Consider the following 21723-nt stretch of genomic DNA (forward strand, 5'->3'; position numbering starts at 1 on the left):
TTGCATTAGCATGCAAAACCCCCTGCAAACTCGACGCCCACCAGAAAGCCAGAATTAATTCCAGAAAGCAAAAATATTTCCTTCCTCCTGACAAAGGAAAAGTACCACAGGGGGTCCCCCACTAAATGTGAACAATTAGAAGGGGCACCCCCTGTCCTAGAGATGGATCCTATATTTCTTTCAAGTCTCATCTCAACCTCCGCCCAGCTGCTTGGAGGAGAGCACCTCCTGCCCTCGCCATTAAGCTGGTCTTAACCCCTCCCGCGTTGTCCTCCTCTCCCGCCGGGGCAGCAGCAGGAGAAGGCCCTGCGCAGAAGCGAGACCAGCCCGGGGCCGGTGTGCGTGGCCCAGCCCGCGGAGGCGGCCAGCTCCCCGGGGAAGGAGAGGAGCTCCGCAGCCGCCACCGCCGCCAGGCCCCGTGCCTGGAGCGTCCGCACCTTCCACGACCTCCTGCCCCCCCTGCCCCAGCTGCACAGGAAGTGGTGCAGCTGGAACTCGACCAGCCCCTTCACCAAGCTGCTGGACAGCGGCAGTGCAGGCCGGGCTCCGGTAAGCAGTCTTTAAAAGAGCCCCATTCGCCCCCCGGGACCAGCCCCGCCGGTGACTGTCTTCTAAAACTAATCACAAACCAATCTGTTGGTCTGCTGAGAAAGTTCACTTCAGGTGATGAAAATGAGCCCTGGATGATCCAGCCCTGCTCTTGGAGAGCCCTAATTGCGCAGGATCTAAAGGATAGTGATCACTCTCAGTATCCTTCAGCTCTCGAGCAACAGTGTTTGGATTGAAAGATTCCTTGCCTAATTCATCGATAATGCAGATGCTGTGACCTACAAGACTGACTGGATTGGTTGTAGTCAGTCCAGGGTTGGACAGGGTTGTACTGTCCAAGACCAGGGTTGTAGATTCTCCTTTTCAGCCTCACATTCTACCTCCCATTTTAAACATTCTAAGATCTTCCCCACCCTTTGTGGTGTTTTGGTAAAAAGGAATTTCGTTACGAACATAACAGTTACAAATTAGAGGAAGTCATTTGGCCCACCTAGCCTGTGTGGTAGTTAGTTAATTGATGCAAGGATCTCATCCAGCTGTTTCTTGACTTAAGACAGGGTATTGGCTTCAACAACACGGCTGGATAGCTTATTCTCAATCCCACAACCCTGGGGTAAAGAAATACCTCCTGTTCTGAGTAATAAATGCACTTTCAAATTTTCTTTACAAGTCTCAAACAGTGATATTCTTTTTTTAAAGCTATTAAAATTATTTCTTGGAAGCAGAAGCCCAGTGATGCTTTAATGTGGAGTGATTTCATTCCACACTGTTTTTCCTGCACTCCTGTTCTTCCCCCGGCAGTAAGGAGTCTCGAATGTACTGCGTGTGATGTAGGATATGAAACCCAATCTAGCCTAGCAAGCATGGAGCAAAGACACCAACAACGGGAACTTGTCTGAATTTCTAAATCAAAAGAGCTGATGCAAAAAAAACCCCACAAACTTAGCTGTGAAAGGAATAGGTTTGTATGCGTTTCTTCCAGACGGCTGCCACCTCAGCGACGGAGTGCCACAGGGAGAGAGAAGGGAAGGTGCTGTCCGAAGCCCATCTGGAGAACAGGGCGGGGAGGAACCTCTCGGACTCGTCGGTAAGCAGCGCCTCCTGCCCCCTGAGCCAGCCCCTGCAGAAGCAGCGCCGTCTCAGTTCCACCAGCACCCTCCGCAGGGCTCGATTTGCGTCCCCGTGCTTCGGGCTCCTCGCCGGCCCCTCGGAGAGCTCCAGGGGCCCCGCCGGCCCCTTGATCCCCTACGCGCAACCCCAGAATTCCCTCACAGAGCTGGCCAGTGGCTCCTCGGGGCCGCCACTTCAAGCAGACGCCCAGGCTAAGCTCAGGGATTTCCCTAGCGAAGAGGACCACACCAGCGTGCCCGTGTTCCCCATCTCTGAAGAGGAAGACCGCATGCCCCTCGTCCTTACAGAGTCTTCCCATCCGAATGAGGAAGACCAGGATCCTTACAGTAACATGGCACGGGACCACAGGAGCCCCCCCACACAGTGCAATCAGGATCCAGTCAATGGTTCTTCTTGCCAGAGAAAGGTGCCCGACTGGTACCCCTGGGGGAACCACTCGCCTGGGGCCAGCTGTGGGTCTCTCACTCCCTCCGAGATGCAGGCAATGGAAGCAGGTGAAGCAGACGTGCACTGTACATTCAGTACAGCCATTCAAATGCCACCCTGTTCCTTCAGCCAGCCAGCCAGCGCCACCCTAAGAGGGATGCCAAGTGAGCAGATATGACCGTCAGAGGGTTCCGCTTTTGAGGATGGGAATTAAAACAGGGAGCGGAGTATTGTACTTGATCTCCTCTTAACTCAAGGATTGTGCCTTTTTTTAACCTCAAGGATGGGCCATGCAACCAGATCTGAAATGATTCCACTCAACAGTGTCTTACTGAAAGTGTGTGAGTGATTCAGGAACAATACGTCCCTGTCATAGCCTTGACAACCCTGCTAGCACAAATACAATAATGACAATTTGAAATAGAGCAGAAATTATACTAGGATTCAAATACTAGCATTTTTTTATTTTTGTTGAAATGCAACAACAATGAACTATGCTGGCATAAAACCCAGAGGTGAGTGAAAAATGTCTAGATGCAACATTTTCAGACAGCACAATTTACATAGGTGCCACTTAAGGGCACATGAAGTGTCAAGCTTGACCTATTCAGTGCAGGAGTGTTTATGCAAAGGGACATGCAGCGTTTGCTCAGGGTAAGTGAGGCTGTACAGAATCAGGGCTTTGTACTCCTTGAGTTGTTGAAGTCTGTAACATTGTAAAAAGTTAAACATGACACTTTTTCAAACTTTTGTTTTATCCCAATGGTTGGGTATGATCACTAAATAACTAAAGAATAGAGGCTGGGAATCAATGATCTTGGAAAAGTAAGTTCCCAGGCATTTGTGGCTTCTTTGTAGACAGCACACTGCAAAGCACAAAGTGAGGAGAAAGTGAGAATTGGTTTGCGTTTAGCTGTAAATACCATCAAAAAGCAGTCATGCATGCATAAATGTTGATTTTATGTGGACACCTTTCTCATAAGGCTGAGTTGCATGATATGCAAGGTTTAAAAAGATTTTTTTTGAAAGTTCAGATTGATTTATATAACGTCCTTTATGCAGAAGAGCAATTGGATTACAAAAGGGAAAGAGTATTGTAAAATAATGCTTACGAAAATGTCCGGAGATACTATGCAAATAGTTAAAGGCTTTCTAGATTTATACATAAATGTACACTAGCAGAGAGCTACTACTGCAACCATGAGGACCATGTTGCAATAACAGAAAGGATATGATTCCACCATCCATACTTGAAAATAATTTTGAGGAAAAAAGTTCTTTAACATTCAAAATAAATTGAGAAATTTTAACATTTTCTTGGTTGGGATTTTTCTTTTTGCTATAAATAAATTCTGTTGATGTGATTGTTTCATTAGACAGTCATTAAAACAGCACTTAGTGGAGATTCTAGATGAAAGGGCTTTGGGATTAGGGTTTTGCTGTAGGTTTAGAGGTTAACCTCAAATATGCAGGATTTGAACTGTTCAAAACCAGGACAAGCATTTATCAGCTGTGAATAACCAGGTGGGTATATTTTTAGAATGTTATTTAATATTCAAGAAAGTAAAACTTCAAAAGCTCTTTTGCAGTGTTTTATTAGTGCAGTTAACAGTTTCCTTAATTACAAAGTCAGTCTAACAATGCATTACCTAAGCAGTGATGGTACAGGCAAGATTCTAGAAGCTCTTAAAGGCATTAAGTATTTTAGATCCTACATCAATATTCCTGCTTAATCCTTGAGTAAATCAAAATATTATGAACAAAAATGCAAAGACTTTCTACACCTGTTGTAAGCTTTGATGAGGTAGAATTGACTGGTCTTTTGTGATGCCAAGTGCAGTTTAATCCATGCTTACTCTTCCACATGAGAGAATATTTGCCTTAGAATACAATGTTTCCTTCTGAGGCAACATCAATCTGCCACAAAACCTCCTTAACTCCTGTTCCAGATCAGCAGCTCCAATGTTTCTTAGCTTAACGTACTTCACCCTTCTACTCAAGACTATGAAAACTCAGCAAGCTGAAACTGACCTGCCTGCATGAGAGGCGTGAGGGCAGGCTTGATCTGCTAAGGAATGCCACATTGTGAACCCATAGTGAGAGGCACCAGCACTGGAGAATTAAACACAAAAAACAACCTGGAGTACAGGCAGTGCTGACATCTGCTACCATGCCCATGGCACAAATACTCTTACAGCACCTTACAAGACTGAATTTTACTTATATACCACCTTTACAAAGTTGGTGATTGATGATTACATAAACAGCAGAGTCAGTGATGGGACAGTTCATTTACAAAGTCTTGCTTGTTTCATTATCATTTACAATTTACCCCAAATCCTACAAAAAGGGGATAAGGCATTAACGCAAGCTTGTAACAATATTACAACACTGTATTTTTTTGCATAATAAGAAAATGTACAGTACAGTTGTTTTTATACTTAAATTTGCCTTTTCTCTCACTCAAATATGCAATATCTGTACATCTATTGCCAGGCTAAAGTTTGGTGATTTAAACTTTGGACAAGTTGAAATCTGACACACCAACATATAGTCCAAATGACTTGTCCAACCACATTATTCACAACTTGTCCTGGTTGGAATAAACTGGACATTCTAAAATAGCAATTACTTGTTCTCTAATCCATTGTACTGGAGCCCCAGGTAGACATATGGGAGAAAGAACAGTGCTTTGGAATACTAGATTGTGAACAGACTTTGAAGAATGTTGCTTGTAAAAGAAAAAAAAAGGGCCAATTTGAAAGACTGGAATTATTCATGTGCCGATCTTTAACACTGCTTCAAAAAACTTAACATCACTAAAAAAGTCCCTACATGAAATTAATCCTAATGAAGTCTCTATTGCTACAATATAAAAAACTGTACAATGCAACACCAGCATAACAGAATGTTATAAGGCCATCTTTTTAAAGTGATTCGTTCCCCATTTTTTCAGCCATTACCATGCTGGTTTTTAATCTTCATTTTTTTCTTCCTCAGTGGACAGTTTTAAACTGTACAACTCTGTAACCCATGTGTGGTGGGGCAGTGTCCAGGTAGGGAATTGTCTATGATATGTTACCATTCACATTTTCAGCAATTCTCCCCTTTTCCATACATGCATTTACCATTTCAACTCTTGATGTCAGTTTCGGCTAGACAGTTACAAATCTCATCCAGGTGTTTCAGGCCTCCAGAACTTCAGTGGATCTGGCAATTACAGATTTTTGTTTCCCCAAGTGAAAACCGTAGGTATACAATTCTATGGTAACTGAACCCTTCCGACAGAACAATGTGTGAATTTTGAGATTTTATTGCCATCAGACAATGTTTCAGGTTCTGTTATTTGAAAAACTTCAAATGTCACTGAATCCGACATACGCCAAGTGTGAAGAAACAAGCAAAGCAACTTAACACCTAAAAAGACTGAAAATCTTGCAGCTACTTAGAAAAAGGTTTGTCTGAAGGCTACACACGGTTTCAAAAAGGATTGCAGTGACTTCAAAATATTGTGCATAACCTTTCATTGCTTACCAACTTTAGCAGCACAACACAGTATTCACCAATCTGTAGCCTTTATCTCCCTTGTTTTCCTGTCTTGCTGTCACATACCATGAGACTGTCAGCCCGAGAGCACCAAGATACCATCACCTCCACAGCTTCCATGATTTTGAAACCGCACCCAATAAAGTAATAATTTCTAGACAGTAGGCCATTCCACCCACCTTTACCATTTTTCTGAAGCAGCTGAATTTACAACCGCCGAGCTCTGCTTGAATAATCCCTATTAAGCAAAAAGTGCTAAAAAAGTGCCATAGAATACTGAGGGGAAAAAAACTTTTCAAAATCTTTCCAAAAATTATGAGAAGTTACATAAATAAGCATTGCTCTGAAAGTCTCTTAAATGTATGAATTAAGAGAGAAATTAAAAACACATTGTATCACCTGATGCTTAAGTGCGAAAACAGAAAAAACAGTAATAATGCATGTTATGAAGATTAAAGAATGAATTACGAGGCAGTTGATGCTCAAACAGAAATAATTGAGTTCTAAAGAAAGGGCATAAGAAGAAAATACTGCTTGTATTATATAATGAGGTCATCTATAAAAATACATCGGTAAGAGAATGGCACTCTTTTCCACTAACCGTTTCTAATTAACCTACTAATTGTGCTACTCAGGTATCACAATTTTGCACTCTATAGATGGGAAACAATTGCCTTTTACCACCTGAACTAACAAATGGATCTCTTTGTACTATTTAGTCAACTCACATTTGATTATCCTAAGCAAAGCATACATTAGTCTGTGAGGCATCTGATGAATCTACAAATCTTTAGCTACCTATTCACATGCCTTACGCCGACCAGCATAAAAAACACAACGATCACATATAACTTCTCTATATTACTTGCTAACATTATACATTGATGAAACTGCGTCCCCTTGAAATACGCAGAACACAAAGTAACTCCTTTTACAAATAAATATGGATTCCACGTCCTTTCCCCACAAGCAGCAAAGCACACTGAAGCAGGCAAGCCTGAAGTAACTAATAACCTAGCACATTCAATGAAAACTTCTTGTAAATTAGGATGAATAAGAAAGCTGAGACGATAATACATGAAAGCCTTTACGTTATAGAACAAGAAGAACTATATGCATTAAGAGAAACCCCTAAAACAAGACGAATGAAGAACTTAATGATTAATAAGGTATTGGATAAATGTGTTCTTTGCATTAAAAAAATCACAGCTATGGAGTACAAATACACAGCAATCTGTCACTACTGTATGCTAAGAAAACCTCTCAACTATAACCTCACTTGATCAAGAAAGGCTTTACAAAATCTAGCATCTAACACTGGTGTACTATATATACAAATGATTTTTTTTGTCAAGATTATAAACCCAGTGGCAAGCCAGTACTTTTGCTAAGCACTATAAAAAAGTAAATTCAATCTGAACTGCTCTCATGTAGGGAACTTATCTGAAGGTGTTCAAATGCACTAATACTACAATGCATTGTATTAATGCCCTCTTTCCACACGTCTGCCACACACTGGTGGTCAGGCTCAACATTTGTCATTAGTCTGAGAAAATGGTCTCTCTATGCCCTGCCACATGTTTTTCCTTAACACTCACTGTATGAAGACTGGTAGGTCCAGTATTAGGTCACTTGATATTGTTTGCTACACAGAACAAGTCTATCTAGTAAGATATGCACCACTTACAAGCAAATAAACATTAGCTGCTTTAGGACAATGCTGTGCTACACAGCAAGGTAAACTGCATGATCTTTCACTTTAATATAAGGGTACAACTGGAAAAAATTCAGACTTGAGCATCATGAGTCAGTCCACGAAGACGATCCCATTAACACGTCAAGAGCAATGTTTTCACAGATCTTCAGTTCTTAAAACGGGTCTGCTCACAAATGTGGTTGAATTTCCTAAAAGGATAAAATGAAATTAATTATTTAGCATTAATTTTGGAGCCATAATGTCCTGTGAATATTCTATAAGCCATGGTAAAGCCATGAAAATTCTGAATAGATTGTTACAGCACTTGTATTTTTTTCCCATAAAAAAAGGACTGGTGAAAAACCATCTTATAGTCCTCTAATCAAAATCAACCTCAGACCAAGCAGGAGCTCCCTCTGCTGTTTCACATGAATATTCCCTGATCGCATGTCAGAAACAGAGCACTGACATCAAAAAGCTTATCCTGCCAAGTGCAATGTTGATACTTGTTTGACTGACACTGTGGTGAGTATTCAACGTCTAAGTAGATCTATGTTCACTATGTCATAGATTTTAATTTAAAAAAAATCTTTAAAGAAATTACATTGCATGGTGTGCTTTGACTTGGGTGCGACAGTTGCGTCCCCAGTAGCAGTCTGGCCGGGAAGTCACAGCAGCTGGAAAGAGAGATCACCCCAATCAGATGAACTGCATACGCTGTCTCTTCATGCACATCCACAGGTCAACAATGCCCAGCTCTGGTCTAAGACTGCCTAAATCTTAGGGCGGTGCGGTGGCTCTGTGGCTAAGGATCTGCGCCTGTGGCTGGAAGGTTGCCGGTTTGTATCCCTCGGCCAGCAGAGGAATCCCACTCCATTGGGCCTCTGAGCAAGGTCCTTAACCCCAACTGGGCGCTGTATAAATGGCTGACCCTGCGCTCTGACCTCCAGCTTCTCTCCCTGTCTGCATGTCTCATGGAGAGCAAGCTGGGGTATGTGAAAAGACAAATTCCTAACACAAGAAATTGTATATGGCCAATAAAGTGATCTTATCTTAAATGCACAGATTTTACAGATAGGATCTAAAAACTTGCAAGAGTTCACCACTTAGCCACGACACCTCTTAAAACAAAGCAATTAAAGAGACCCTTCGGGATTAAAAAAAAAAACATACAGCCTTCCACTTCTCTGCTCCTTTGTTAAATGACCACAGTACTCACTGAAACAGATTACAACATGTTACAAGTGTGACCCATAACACCTGCTGGATTGTAGCTCTCCAGGACAAGGTTTGTCCACCCCTGATACAGAGACTGAAACCAGGTTCTTCCTAGACTGTTGATGAGCTTACATGGAAGGTTGCTAGGAGACAACTGCCAGCTTTTCAACCATTAAAAAATGCCAAGTGTTTAACAGACTTAATTTTGCCTACCTGGCAGCTCTGCAGCAGGGATGTTCTGTCGGTACTGATATGTTAGCTCTTTAAAGGCACGAAGCCCACAGCAGTAGCACAGCACAGCATTAGCTGTGATTCGGTAGTCTGCAAAAAGAAGATAATGGGAGTTCTCCATCTTCCATGTGTTCACGATCAGTAATGATTTATGATACAAACCATTAATATGCAACGAGGCAAAAGTGGATATATACAAAAGTGAGGGTCAACAAAAAAATGGTAGCCAGTACCAAACCACAGAACTTGACCCAGTAATTATGAACAAGACATGCAACAAGTCACACGGTACAATGTTACTAAGGTTCAAACAGCATCCAAGTCCAAAAGTGTGGTCTAGAACCAACAGTCTATTGCGACGTGGGATTTGCCAAGAAAAGGCACTTCACAAGGCCACCAGTGCCCTCCAGTGGAACACTGATGTATTCAATCCCACAATAATCTGCGATGTCTCATAATAAATATGTAATAATTAGGCTATAGTACTACCATCTTGTACCTTGTTCTTGTCAGAGTTTGTAGGCTACATAAGGCTGGGCCTAGTCAGTACTGGAATGGGAGACAGCCAAGGAAGAACAGCATGCTGCTGTAGGAACTATTTCATCCCTAGGATGATGGAGTACACAATGCTGGTCCTTTGGATGAGATATTAAATGTAGCTCGTCACTACTTGGCCAATAAAATTCTCAAGGCACAGTTGGAAAGAGTAGGAGTGTTAAACCAGAGCGCAATGGAGTTTTTGTGCAATCTGGTGTCTCTAAGTTACTTAATAATTCCACAGGTGAAGCAATTTCTGACTTCTCCAGCTGACCTGCTGTATAGGTCTAGTGGAGCTATAGGTACATTTCAGAGGTGAATGAAGTGGACCCTCTTCTAGATAAAACAATCCACTACATATTAATATCAAATGTATATAACTGCATATAATTATGCCAATGTATGAATGTCTTCACAAATCCTTTAATACAATGAAAGTAATATAGCTGTTGCATGCGTAAGCATTTTCATTTGAATTATAACAACAAAAATAATTTAAAAATTCAAACAGAAATGTAACTAATCTTATAAAAATGACCACAAACGCTTCAGAATGCAGCCCCTTTTAATTCATACAGTTTGGATACAAAACAAATTTACACCATGAGGTTTGTACAGCTAAGATAATATGACAATTCTTCTTTCCAAGCAGTTGGCATCTGACATTTTAACTCACCTGATAAATAAAACGTCCCTTGCTGCAGAGCTAGAAGACTTTCTTGGAGCATCTCTTTCCATGAGATTCCTCTGGAAGCCAGATAATTCTACATCAAAATAAAACTGCACTTTAGATTTCTGAAGAAATGTCTGTCGGTTAAGGTCAAAACTGAAATCTCTCACATGCATTGTACAATAACATTTGCCACACACAAAATAGAAACGTTACAGTCTCCTCCAGGCAACATAAAAAAGAAAGGTGAAACAGAAGGTTACCTTGAGGATATCTGACTCATAGTTATTGCTGTTCAGAACTCCATCTAAACATTTGTCAGTTAGGTTGAGGTCTAAGAAAAGAGAAGCATAGTAAGTTAACTTCATGTTTCAATTTTATACCTAAAAACTGCAAATGACAATTACCTAAACAGCATCACAAGACAAAATTCTAGAAAGAAACACAAAAGAAGCCTGTATAATATAGGGATCATATTTGTTCAAATGCATGTAGCAAAATAAATATGAAAAAAATTAAGATCCTTGACTGAAACTGAAGAATTAGCAATTAGGCGTTTACCACTAAAGCGCGCCAGGCAGCCCAGGCAGCCCACTCGGCTGCACCCCCAGTACATGTGGCAGAACGGCCGCTGGCACACCGTACCTGAAGAACAGAGGGAGTGATCACCTGGACATTCGCATGAACATTATATGCATTATGGGAAAAACAGTGAGCCAATCTCTTGCTCGGGGCTGCATAAGCGCCCAGTACTCACACTGTTGCAGAGAGAGCTGCTGGTTATTGAATTCAGCTCTACGGTCTGGCATGGGCTGCAGGCAGCAGGTGCAGATCACATGGCTCCCTTGCGGGGAACAGATATACTCCTGGATCGCTGAAATGTCAAGATAATATTCATATTCTTAGATATTTTTGCAAGATGCACCCAATCATATCAGAGTTCAAAGACTAAGACAATGTCAAAAATAATACATCATGAAGAATCAGATTGCTTATCCACTAGGAATGGAGGTGCAGTGATGTTAAAGACAAAATAAGGAATTTTTAGAACTGAACACAAATGTGGTCTATACCTGTAGGAATATTAGTGGATGTGGAGGGAACTTCCCCTGATGCCTTGGCACCCCCTTCTTCGTGGGCCTGGCCAGAGACCACAGGGACCAGGAGTGGGTCTTTCCTGTAGCCTGGGCACTGCCTGCACACAATGAAGGGCTGACTGAAGGAAAGCATTGGAGAAATTAAATTAGGGGCTGGTACCATCAAGATGATTGCAGCATTCTCTTAAGTTGCTTTCAAGAAAAATATGGTCATCTTGGCAAAACCTGCTCAGCTGGTTAGTAACATTTAAACAGCCTAAGACTGAGATAACATACCTACAGTAATCTCTCTCCTCCTGGTTGAAATGGAAGACCAAACCATATCACTCTGCAACTCACAACTGGCAACCCACTAAAGCTAAGCAGGTGTGAGCCTGGTCAGTACCTGGATGGGAGACCTCCTGGGGAAAACTAAGGCTGCTGCTGGAAGTGGTGTGAGTGGGGCCAGCAGGGGGCGCTCACCCTGCAGTCCATGTGGGTCCCAATGCCCCAGTATAGTGACGGGTAAACTATACTGTAAACAGGCGCCATCCTTCGGATGAGACGTAAAACCGAGGTCCTGACTCTCTGTGGTCATTAAAAATTCCAGGCCGTTTCTCAAAAAGAGTAGGGGTGTAACCCCGGCATCCTGGCCAAATTTCCCAATGGGCTTTACCAATCATGGCCTCCTAATAATCCCCATCTATGAATTGGCTACATTACTCATTACTCTGCTCTCCTCCCCACTGATAGCTGATGAGCCATAGCGCACTATGGCTGCCGTCGCATCATCCAGATTGGTGGTGGTGGTGAAGGGGATCCCCATTACCTGTAAAGCGCTTTGAGTGGAGTGTCCAGAAAAGCACTATATAAGTGTAAGTGTAATAATAATTATTATTATTATAATCAAAAAACAGTACAATATAAAAGGGAGAGGTGAAGCAACCCCTCGTCTAAATTCCTATAACGGGCCCCAGAAAAGAAACAGAAACCTGCCGACATGCTCACCTAATATCGGAAGACTCGCTGTCGACATCAGAGAGCTCAAAGAGATAATCCGAACTGCCCTCTTCATCTGAAAATGAGCGCTCGATTTTGGGCTGCAGCATATCCTGAGTGATTTTATTCCTCTTGTCCATGCTCTTCAAGTCTTCCTCACTTCGACACTTCTCTGCGAGGGAACAGAAAGGTCTGTCAACACGGACCAGAGAAGTTTCCACTATTACAGTTCTCTCTAGAAAAAAAAAAGACCTGCTCCAACTTCAAATAAAGAAGCAAACGAATCGGACAAGATGGATGTAGGAACTGCACTGGATTGAGCTACAAAGGGCTTTCGTGCCCTCACTGTCACCCAACCTCAGCCCGGTGCGTAGACCGTCCTGTGGGGCGTACCTGGGTGCTGCAGCAGGTAAGCCTCCACCAGGTTGTTCAGGATGTGGTTTTTTCTGATGCGCTCCACGGGACAGCGGCAGGTTGGACACAGAGAGGAGCGCTCCATCCAGCCAGAGTAGCAGGCAGCACAGAAAGTATGCATGCATGGCTGTAGGCTGGAGAACAAAAACAAAGCTTTAGAGACTCCTGAAAATCTGAAAGAACAGATCGATAAGACTGAGTCACACTGGCTAATGTCAGGTTTCATGTATTATCCATTATCCATACCACACTACCTTGTCTACAGAATGTTAACACCTCCATAATCAATGAAACCTGTTCTCCGATACTTTATATGCTCCACAGACATTAAGAATCTCTGAAAAGAAAGATGAAAAGATATTGCACTATTGTTTTAGCTTTAATACTGAGAATAACTCCCATTTATAAAAGATATGCGCTATCCTTATACAACGCCACCGTTACATCCTTTTGAACTATAGTATCCACAGTATTCCATTTGTGTTTAATGCACGATGTCGTGATTCAGTGCTGTGGTCTTACCTCACGCAGTCATGCAGCAAATCCTGGCATATGATACAAGTGAGAGACTCCTCCATCTTGTCAGTTTTTGGCTCTCCGGTCTTGCCCTTCTCCATTAAAGGATTCACAGTCACCTTTGGAGAGCTTTCAGCTTTGCTGAATCCAGGACCAGGTAAGCTAAAGTGGTCATCATTGTCTATAAAAAAAGATTTAGAAAGGTGCTCATTCATTTTAATGCCTGAATATACTGATGAAGTAACAAAGATTGGAAAGAACGTGAACCTGCCTGTTTTTCTCCTTTTTCTCTCTGGTCCAGTCTCTTCATCCTCCTTCAGATCGGCGCTGACAGCAGGGCCTGTGCTGTCTGCTTCAGTATTAGGATGATCCTCGGACCTTAAACCCTCAGCTGTCCTGGGGTCTTCCACTGGATCGCCCTGAGGTTCTTGGGGAGAAGAACACGAGTCAGCAGGAGGAACATGCCCTGAACCTCAAAACCAGTGAATCTACTGCTGGATCAGAATCTACCTGCTGCAGTCACGGAACAAGGCATTTACAGACTTTATTTTAGAAGTCACTGTAAGTATTGTTTTTTTTACATTTTTACATTTCAGAGAGCACAAGTTCAGTAACAATAGCTCTAGATCTTCATAGTTCATAGTTCCCAATGCAGTCAAAGGGTGCAGATATCAGTTTTACCTGAACATGAAGGCTGTAGGGTGGCCAAGTCTGTGGCACGAGCACCTGAGACATAGAGGTTAGATGTAGAGGTGGAAGGTTGAGGTTCGTCCTGAGGGGGATCCTGCATGGCTTGAGGTGGCGTACGGGTGGGAGAGACAGACAAATCGTCTGTACTGGCACCCACACCTGAGCTTTTTAAGCTTCCGCAATACAGTACATCTGTAAGTCAAATCAAAGACATGTCACTGTACATTAAATTTTATTCTCAACAAACAAATAAGGCAATAAGTTGCCTTCATTCCTAATTACCTTAACTTTGTTGGTTTTTATTTTTACTTAGGTTTTACTTCTCATTGGCAAAGTGAAAATACACCATCTCTAATATTATTAATAATAATCTCTATATAACCAACTACCACATTTATTAATACGGACACCTCATAACTGGATACATAGCATTATTTAAGATGCATATATAGATGTATAAATAGTGCATTTACCACCTCAGCAAAATTATGTAAGAATCAGGTCTTTTGAATCCTGCTTTTATTCGGCATTTTAAAAAGTCTACCATTAACTGGCAAAGCCTGTGTAATATGCCAACCTCATGTTAGCTTCTTCATGAACATGACAGACAACTGCAACATCATTATGTACAGTAATAGTGAGGACAAGCCAAGGAGCAGTTTCAGAACACCGTCTTTACATCAAGTAATGTATTGTACTCACCAGTGATGTCAGCAGTGACACCTTCCAGACATGGCCGGTCAACAGGCAAAGACTGATAAACATAGGCAACGTCTGAAAAAAAAGAGTTGCAAAGGCACAGTTTTATTTCTTCTGTAGTAAAACGATAACTCAATAAACTATATTTGTGTATGTTGACCATGGTGAGAGTACACCTAGTTCACACTTTTCTTTGGTAATATTTATTTCATTCAGATTAAAAAGGTTACATGGCGAATCCACTGCTTGTGGTCTTAAAATCTAAGAGGCTCTGGTAAAAAAAAAAAACTGTACAATATCCTTGATCCCAAACAAAATATGAATCACAAATGATATGAATGAAGTTTCAATATATAAAAAGTCAAATTACACACAACCTTATACTGCAAAAGTGTCACTAAACATGTCAGAGTTATTTTCAAGTGAAATATCTTGTAGCAGAATTATTACTGCAGCTTTGAACTCATTTTTTTATAAGGAGTGTACAGTCAAGTTCTGAAATATAAGGACAAATAAATAAATCTCATTACTCCGTTGAATGGAACCGCAGATAATGTACTTACTATGCTCTGGCTCAGTTTTCCTGTACACAAAATAGATCACATCTCCATTCTGTAGAGGGCACATCTGTCTTTTCACCACTTTGGACATATTTATCACCGTTCCATTGGTGCTATTGGAAATTAAACAAACCAAGACATCACAACCTAAATAAACTTCCAGCCGACACTCTTGGCTTACAACAAACGAAGGGTACTAAAAAGAAAAACCTCTGCTTGCCAGACCGTTTAATTCAATTTTTTCATTTGAATTTCTTCCCATTTTTTAGACTAGGAAATCTGAAAACAGAGTAATAAACCCTACGCGTTGGTACTCCTAATTTAGCGTGTACTTCCCCAATGACTCAATTCACTGTAATTTACTACTCTATGCTCCATCAAAATGAAACTCCATGCAGGGTGTAAATCAAAACTGAAACAAATATTTGGACACTTTTTAACTTAAAAAAAGAGATCGTGTGATTTATTTTAAAGTAATTAACATTGTGGGGACACCCTACTCACACACACCAATTGTATAACAATTGTCTGGATAACAAATGTTATCCAGATACTGGTTCATGCATAATGGAGTGAAATATGGAAAAAATCTGGCCCAAAAACTACCTTCGAGGCTCACTGCTTTGCATTCCCAAAGGAGCTACAAAGAAGGCTTTAAAAATACAGGAAAACAGCATTATACTGCATTAGACTTTTTTTTGCCGTTGTTCCTGATTACTGTGTCATTAAAACAATATCTGCAATTTACCTAGGGACTATTAAGCAGGGCCTACACTTCTCCAGATGTGTTAAATTAGTGCGAGTTCACAATAATCCACTAGCATTAACTAGTGCTTAAGCGTCACGTTTTTGCACAGTTGTTGAAAATGCAATGTGAATTGTATTCCTTGAGGTTAATTAGCTATGAATATTAAATTATACACATTTCACAAAGGAAATATCACCTGCGTTGTGCAGATTTCCCCTTTGTCTCTAGAAGCAGTTAACGCAAGAGCAGACAATGAATTATCATCATGCGCTCTTTGAGGCATTTTTAGGAAGAGAACAGACAGCCTAAAGGCCTGTATCTTGACTATTCAGCAGTTTGTAGAACACTGGCCTCTTTGATTACCCGGTGGTGCCAGCAGCTTTATTATCCAAAAGCTAGTTAGCTGACGATTACAATTAAATTTGTTGGCATGGCTCCACGATATCCGCCATCATTTTTTACTGCTGGCAAAAAAAAATTAATGAGCACAATCAAAAACTTATTCTTAAGGTGTTTACCTGAACTAAAGAAACATGATGCTAGAAAGAAATTCACTTCTAACTGGTTTTCTTGGTACAGTGCCATATATCCATGGTGCCAAAGCAATTGAAAATGTCTAAGACAAAAGCAAAAGCACAGGATCTGGTCTCTTAGCAGGAATTATTAAATCTGAAAAGCTTCAGCTGGACATCTCTGTCAGGACAGCAGATGAACTACTAGAGCAACTTCAGAATCAGCGTCGGTGCAGACAAGGTTTTCACCAAAGTAGTCTGCAGTGTGGGAGTGTACAGGTTGCTTGCATGCTCTGTTAAAGTCACCCAGAGTTAATTGGTTCTCTTGAGCTTTCGGGGACACTTATCACAATGGGAGAGAATAATCACCTTACTTTAATTTTCTCTCAAAGACACTTGACAAGATCCCTCTCTGAAAACACAGATCTCCAAAGGTGCAACACAGTGTCGGCTTAAGTGGATAACATCTTTGCTCAAGACAACTTGTTCGCAAACAAGGTTTACTAAATTTTCTTTTTGAGAACCTTTTGTATTGATTGCTAATCTGAAAACATGCCCTTTTAAATCCTTTGCTTTTCACCTACTGCACATTTATCAGTAACTCCGAAAGCAACACAGATCCCGTGGTGAAAAGATCAGAACTCTGAAGATTAATAAAAAGGATAAGATTTTCTGGCATGTCCTTAGAAGATGAGCCCTGCTTCTCTGCTGTATGGAGCATCACAATGCAGTTCGACTAAAGGGCAGGAGGACATAGAAAATAAGATTTTCCAAGGTGTGCTTTGGATAAACAAAGGAAACAATCTAACATACCTCATGTCCTCCAGCCACACCTCCCCTGAGGTTTCATCCTGAACAATTTTGCAGTGTTCACCTGAGACCAGTTTGTTTGCAGGAAAAGAGAGATCGCAGCCTGTAAAACAAAGAGAATTGCTGATGAATTACCACTGTGGAAAAAAGAATTAAGGCAATTCATTAAAACCTCTACAGGGACAGACTGATTTATTCATACTCCAGCTGGGGACAAAGATGAAGTTGTTTTCTGTTCACCTGCTTAAGAATCTTAAAATCAATTTATTCCTAGGCTGTAAAAAAATAAAGCAGAAGAACTCCCAAGCCTCTTGAGACCAGCAGCACATTCCCCAAATCAATACACTTCGTGAGACAAAAATACAAAAAAGGCACTGATAAACACCAGACATTAAATAGCTGCATCTAAATTAACACACTGTTCAATTAAAATTAGATTAGCGGGTATTAGCTGTAATTTAAAATAACTATGTTAGACATGCAGTGCTGCCTCATTTCATTTTAAATACTAAATTATCCTTCAGCAAGGGCAACCACTACACAACCTTTAGATATGTTTTGATATTTTGTAGCACTTTATTAAGCAGTGTGCTATTTTTTGTACATCTAAAGCATGCACCATGCATCATTTGGAAATATGAAGAATAAAATATTTAATTGGATTTATTTCTTCATAAACACATCTACATTGAACGAGAAAAACAGTTAAGTGCATTAAAAACTGCAATTAAAATAGTAAAAAGTAACATCACAGATACACATTAGGATAAATGAAAGAGTAAGAACTAGCTAGAGTAACTGCAGCATAAAGTTCTCAATCTTTATACATAGTTACAATGTGCACTTGTCTGTTTGATGCAAACAGATTTTTTTCCCCCAAAAAAACTAATTTTTAAAGTCGTGAGCAACATGGCTTTAAGAAAACAGCACAAACCTCACGTTTTCCAAGTTTGGACAGAGCTCATAATTACAAATTCACAGGACTACATAATGACGTGCAGACTAACAGGAAACAGGGATAGCGACCGCCACAGTGTCACTACTGTTTAATTTCACAATTAGACCTTGTCTCTTCGGGTTAACAGGAGAAACTATAAAATCTGTACCAATTTTCCTTTTACGATTCAGGGAGTTGGTGAAGTACTGCATCTTAATTAACCCTTAAGGAGCTCTGAATTGAAATCCAGACTTGTGAAAATCCTAGATAATAGGGCGGATTGAGACAGAAACTCGGAGACAGAACCTTTGTTGCTTTCTCTCCGTCCTTGAACAAAACAATAAACAAAAAAACTACTTAATATTCTGTGCACATGTCCTGTATGGACCTCTTTGTTAATAATAAGGGGTGTCTAAAGTGTACAGAGCTGAAGACGGCATTGTAATGCGTGGGCTGTACTGGGGGCCAAAGAACAGAAGTTGTTCATGCTTAAATTCTCTTTTGTAATTATGTTATCTGATTTAAAAAAAACTGCTGTATTCATTTCACTCAACTATCAGACAATCGTCTGGTATATCCATGTATGTCTCGAAAACATTTTTTAAAATTATCTATTCACTGTCCAGGGCTCCCTACATTAATTTCACCCAGACACAAAGTTTAAGAGTAGTGCTCTGCTCTCACTGACCCAGATAAAAAAAAAAAGTTTGCACTGTAACAAAAAAAAAACGACGCTTCTCAATTGTATGGGATAAGGAAAAGAAACTTAACGCATAACCAAAAGCATAACGTTTTTATTAAGTTCCCATTAACTTATAAAAACTAAATCACCAAGAAAGTGTCTGGAGTAATATAACTCAAGTGCGTCAGTTAATGTCAGAACCCAACCGTCAAATTTTAGAAGTAAACAGACAAAAAAAAGTGTATACCCTTGCATTCCTGTACACTACATGGAGAACGGGGCGGAATGCGAGACAGTGACGAGAAGCAAGCCGACCAGAATCAATCCTTCCGATAAGTCGAATACAACCGATTCCTTTCTTCTAACAGGAATAATAATAATAATATTTCTTCTGCAGGAACATGAAAGTCGTTGGGAAATTTGGGCTCACGCCACATGAGATAAAGAGCTGCACCCTTCTTCGACAACACGAGGTCGGGGGGGGGTGGAATAATACGACACCTTGCAGTTCAAGCCGAGGACCAAGGCCCAGCTGCTGGCGATGGTTGAGGGGGTTAGGGAAATAAAACGGGGAACTCACCCTTTTTCCTCCCCACCGTGCATTCTTTGTTGACGAGCAGTATTTCCGACTCGGAATCCGCGTCGACTTTAACTAACTTTCCCCACGGCTGACCTCTTCCACGATTCTGCATTGCACGTCTGACGGGGGGAGCAGACACCAGCTAGACGCGACGCTAATTCTTCAACCTTCAGTCCTCTCCGGGCAGCCCTGAAATTCGCCGAGACCTCCGCAGCCGACACAGCCCGATCCCCGGCACAAAGCCCTCTTACAGATTTACCATCAGCCGAAAACTATGCCCTGGGCGAGGCTAAACGTTAGAACTAAACTTTACACCCATCATCTGACGAGGCTGAGGTCGCGTCGCTCCTGCCGTCTGAACTCCCGATGAATTAACACGCCGCACTTTCCGCCTCAAACACGCACGCCAACACGGCTAAAACCAGCACACGCATGCCTTTCTCGTCCGATCATAGCAAACAGAAACAATACCCTTGCGGTTTTCCCCCCTTTTTTTTTTCCAGGCCGTTTTCCAATTACTTTGTCGCCGTCTGCGAGAAGTCCCGAAAATAGACCTTAAATCTTTTGAACTTGGATGCCCAACGGCCTTTCCACCAGGCAACCGAAACGAGACCGAAAGCAAAACACGACGCGTCTCGGCATCATCGCTCTCTCACGCGTACATTCTTTACAAAAAAAAAATTAAAAGCCCTTTCTTTTTTCCCCTTTTTTTTCACTGCTTCAGGAAATATTCGCGTACTTCCTGGCAACCGAAGGTATTTACAGACATCAGCTGATTGGGGAGGGGCGGGGTTTGTGGAGTGGGGGAATGAAGCCGGAAAGGGATAAGACATGTCTTGTAAGGGCATGCACCACGTGATGGGGGAATTTCACTGAGGTGGGACTGGGCTGGGAAGAGATAATTAATGGTGTATCCCGGATGTTACATGTAAAAAAAAATCCAGACAAATTAGAAGTACAAAGCGCTTGCGTTGTAGATCCAGTGCAATTATTAGAAGACTGCAGCGAATTAGATAGCTCGTACACACTGCAGCTTCTTCTAATTGCCTGTAAATAAAACACCAGATAAAAATGTTTTTTGTAATACGGAATTACTGAAATAATGTGAAAAATAATGCGAAATCCCTACAATAATGTGAAGACCGGTATAACTAAGTCTGAAAAGTAATCAGACGTTGTTTAACAATTTATTCTTAGTAATGATAGTAATAGTGTTCTGTCTTTGTCGTGGCCGAGGATGGGATTTGAATTTGAGTCCGTATGTTCCTGTTAACAGACAGTAATGCTGTCCTTGCCCCAGGGGCACCCGAAACTGTAAATGTCAGGTCAGCAAATGCCACGTTCCCTGTGGGCATACATTTCCAATACAACAGCATGTAATACAACCGTACAGTATAAAACAAACGCAACAAGCAGAAAAGTTTGAAAAAAAAAACAAGGCCGAAAACTAATTATCTAAAATGGTAAATGGTTAAATGGTAAATCGTGAGGAATTGAAACTCATTCCAGACCCAGCCTTCACAATCCAATCTTCAATCTGATCAATAACAGCGACGAAGCCTCATGTCAAGTGAAGCACAAGCAATTCTGTCTACCCAGTGCTGCTCTGAGATCCTATTTGTTTTATGTTTTGACGGAAGAAAAACATAAAACAAATAGGATTTGTTTTATTTGTCTTTCACCAGTCAAAGAATCATTAATTTCTGTGCTTTGGTGCTCTTGAGCGTGTGTGTATGGGGTGGGGGATTTGAATTCTCATGGTGTATCTGCAATGTCCACCCTTTTTCTAACCACTTTATCCAGTCCACCTATAGGTACAGGATACACCCTGGAAGGGGCGCTAGTCCATCACAGGGCACACACAGACACATTAAGGCCAATTTTCCCAGAAGCCAATTAACAATTCCAGTATGTATTTGGTCCATGAGAGGAATATTCAAATTAATCCAAAATAATCAATCAATCAAACAGACACCTCAAGGCCTCGTGTCACCATGCACGCAGTACGAGCAGTGATTATTGCCTTGTAGTCTGATGTCAGCGGATCCCAGAAGCTGAGCCTGGTCCACAGGCAGGGATGGGGGATATCCAAGGAAAACTAGGTTGCTGCTATTAACTGGTGTTGGTGGACAAGTAGGTAGCGACCTTGCCTCTGGCCTAGAATTTCCAAATGGCCGCTCTAGGAAGGTGCCAAGAGGACGTTCAGCCCCAGCAGAGCTGTGTAAACCAAGGCCCTGCCTGATTATTTGGCCAATAAAGATGCCAGGGTGCTGTTTGTGAGTGTAGAGGTGTAAGTCCTGCTGTACCAGCTCACCCTCACTTTATGGCTTGCACAAACTGGCATGTCTTCAATTCTCCCACAGGTTAATTAGTGAAGTAAACACATCTCCCCCTATATTGCTAGTGGGAAAGCTGGCATATAATGACGTCTATGAAAGGGCTTTATCTTCATGGGAGATGAAAGGTGCTATACAAATGCAATTAACTGATGATCAA

General features: G+C 41.4%; 2 protein-coding genes across 3 annotated transcripts in view; one reads left to right on the top strand and one right to left on the bottom strand.

Moving 5' to 3' along the window:
- The window catches only part of LOC148818961 (uncharacterized), a 30198-nt gene extending 22643 nt beyond the window's left edge, over nucleotides 1-7555 (top strand). The window contains exons 6-7 of one of the 2 annotated variants that reach the window (XM_088935871.1): nucleotides 292-549; nucleotides 1532-7555. In XM_088935871.1, the coding sequence (XP_088791997.1) occupies nucleotides 292-549; nucleotides 1532-2284 (1011 nt within the window). In that variant the 3' untranslated portion in view covers nucleotides 2285-7555. The remainder of the gene's footprint in view (nucleotides 1-291; nucleotides 550-1531) is intronic. The other variant, XM_088935870.1, reaches the window with a different exon arrangement.
- chfr (checkpoint with forkhead and ring finger domains, E3 ubiquitin protein ligase) lies at nucleotides 3686-19997 on the bottom strand. Its single transcript, XM_088935872.1, has 17 exons — nucleotides 19228-19997; nucleotides 17032-17131; nucleotides 14962-15071; nucleotides 14402-14473; nucleotides 13691-13891; nucleotides 13281-13436; nucleotides 13016-13190; nucleotides 12473-12627; nucleotides 12089-12251; nucleotides 11078-11220; nucleotides 10762-10878; nucleotides 10566-10649; nucleotides 10268-10338; nucleotides 10011-10098; nucleotides 8780-8887; nucleotides 7953-8025; nucleotides 3686-7557 (listed from the first exon to the last, which is right to left on the bottom strand). The coding sequence occupies exons 1-17, from the start codon at nucleotides 19337-19339 to the stop codon at nucleotides 7515-7517; spliced, it is 1971 nt and encodes a 656-aa protein (XP_088791998.1). The 5' UTR covers nucleotides 19340-19997; the 3' UTR covers nucleotides 3686-7514.
- Between the last annotated feature and the right edge of the window lie 1726 nt (nucleotides 19998-21723).

The sequence above is a fragment of the Atractosteus spatula genome, chromosome 17, assembly GCF_055471065.1.
Source record: "Atractosteus spatula isolate fAtrSpa1 chromosome 17, fAtrSpa1.hap1, whole genome shotgun sequence".
In the NCBI taxonomy this organism is placed as follows: domain Eukaryota; kingdom Metazoa; phylum Chordata; class Actinopteri; order Semionotiformes; family Lepisosteidae; genus Atractosteus; species Atractosteus spatula.

Coding starts and splice junctions, on each gene's coding strand:
- chfr (XM_088935872.1), bottom strand. CDS start 19,339: ATGCAGAATCGTGGAAGAGGTCAGCCGTGGGGAAAGTTAGTTAAAGTC. Junction 17,132..19,227: donor CACGGTGGGGAGGAAAAAGG/GTGAGTTCCCCG, acceptor TTTGTTTTACAG/GCTGCGATCTCTCTTTTCCT. Junction 10,650..10,761: donor GCAGCTCTCTCTGCAACAGT/GTGAGTACTGGG, acceptor TCTGTTCTTCAG/GTACGGTGTGCCAGCGGCCG.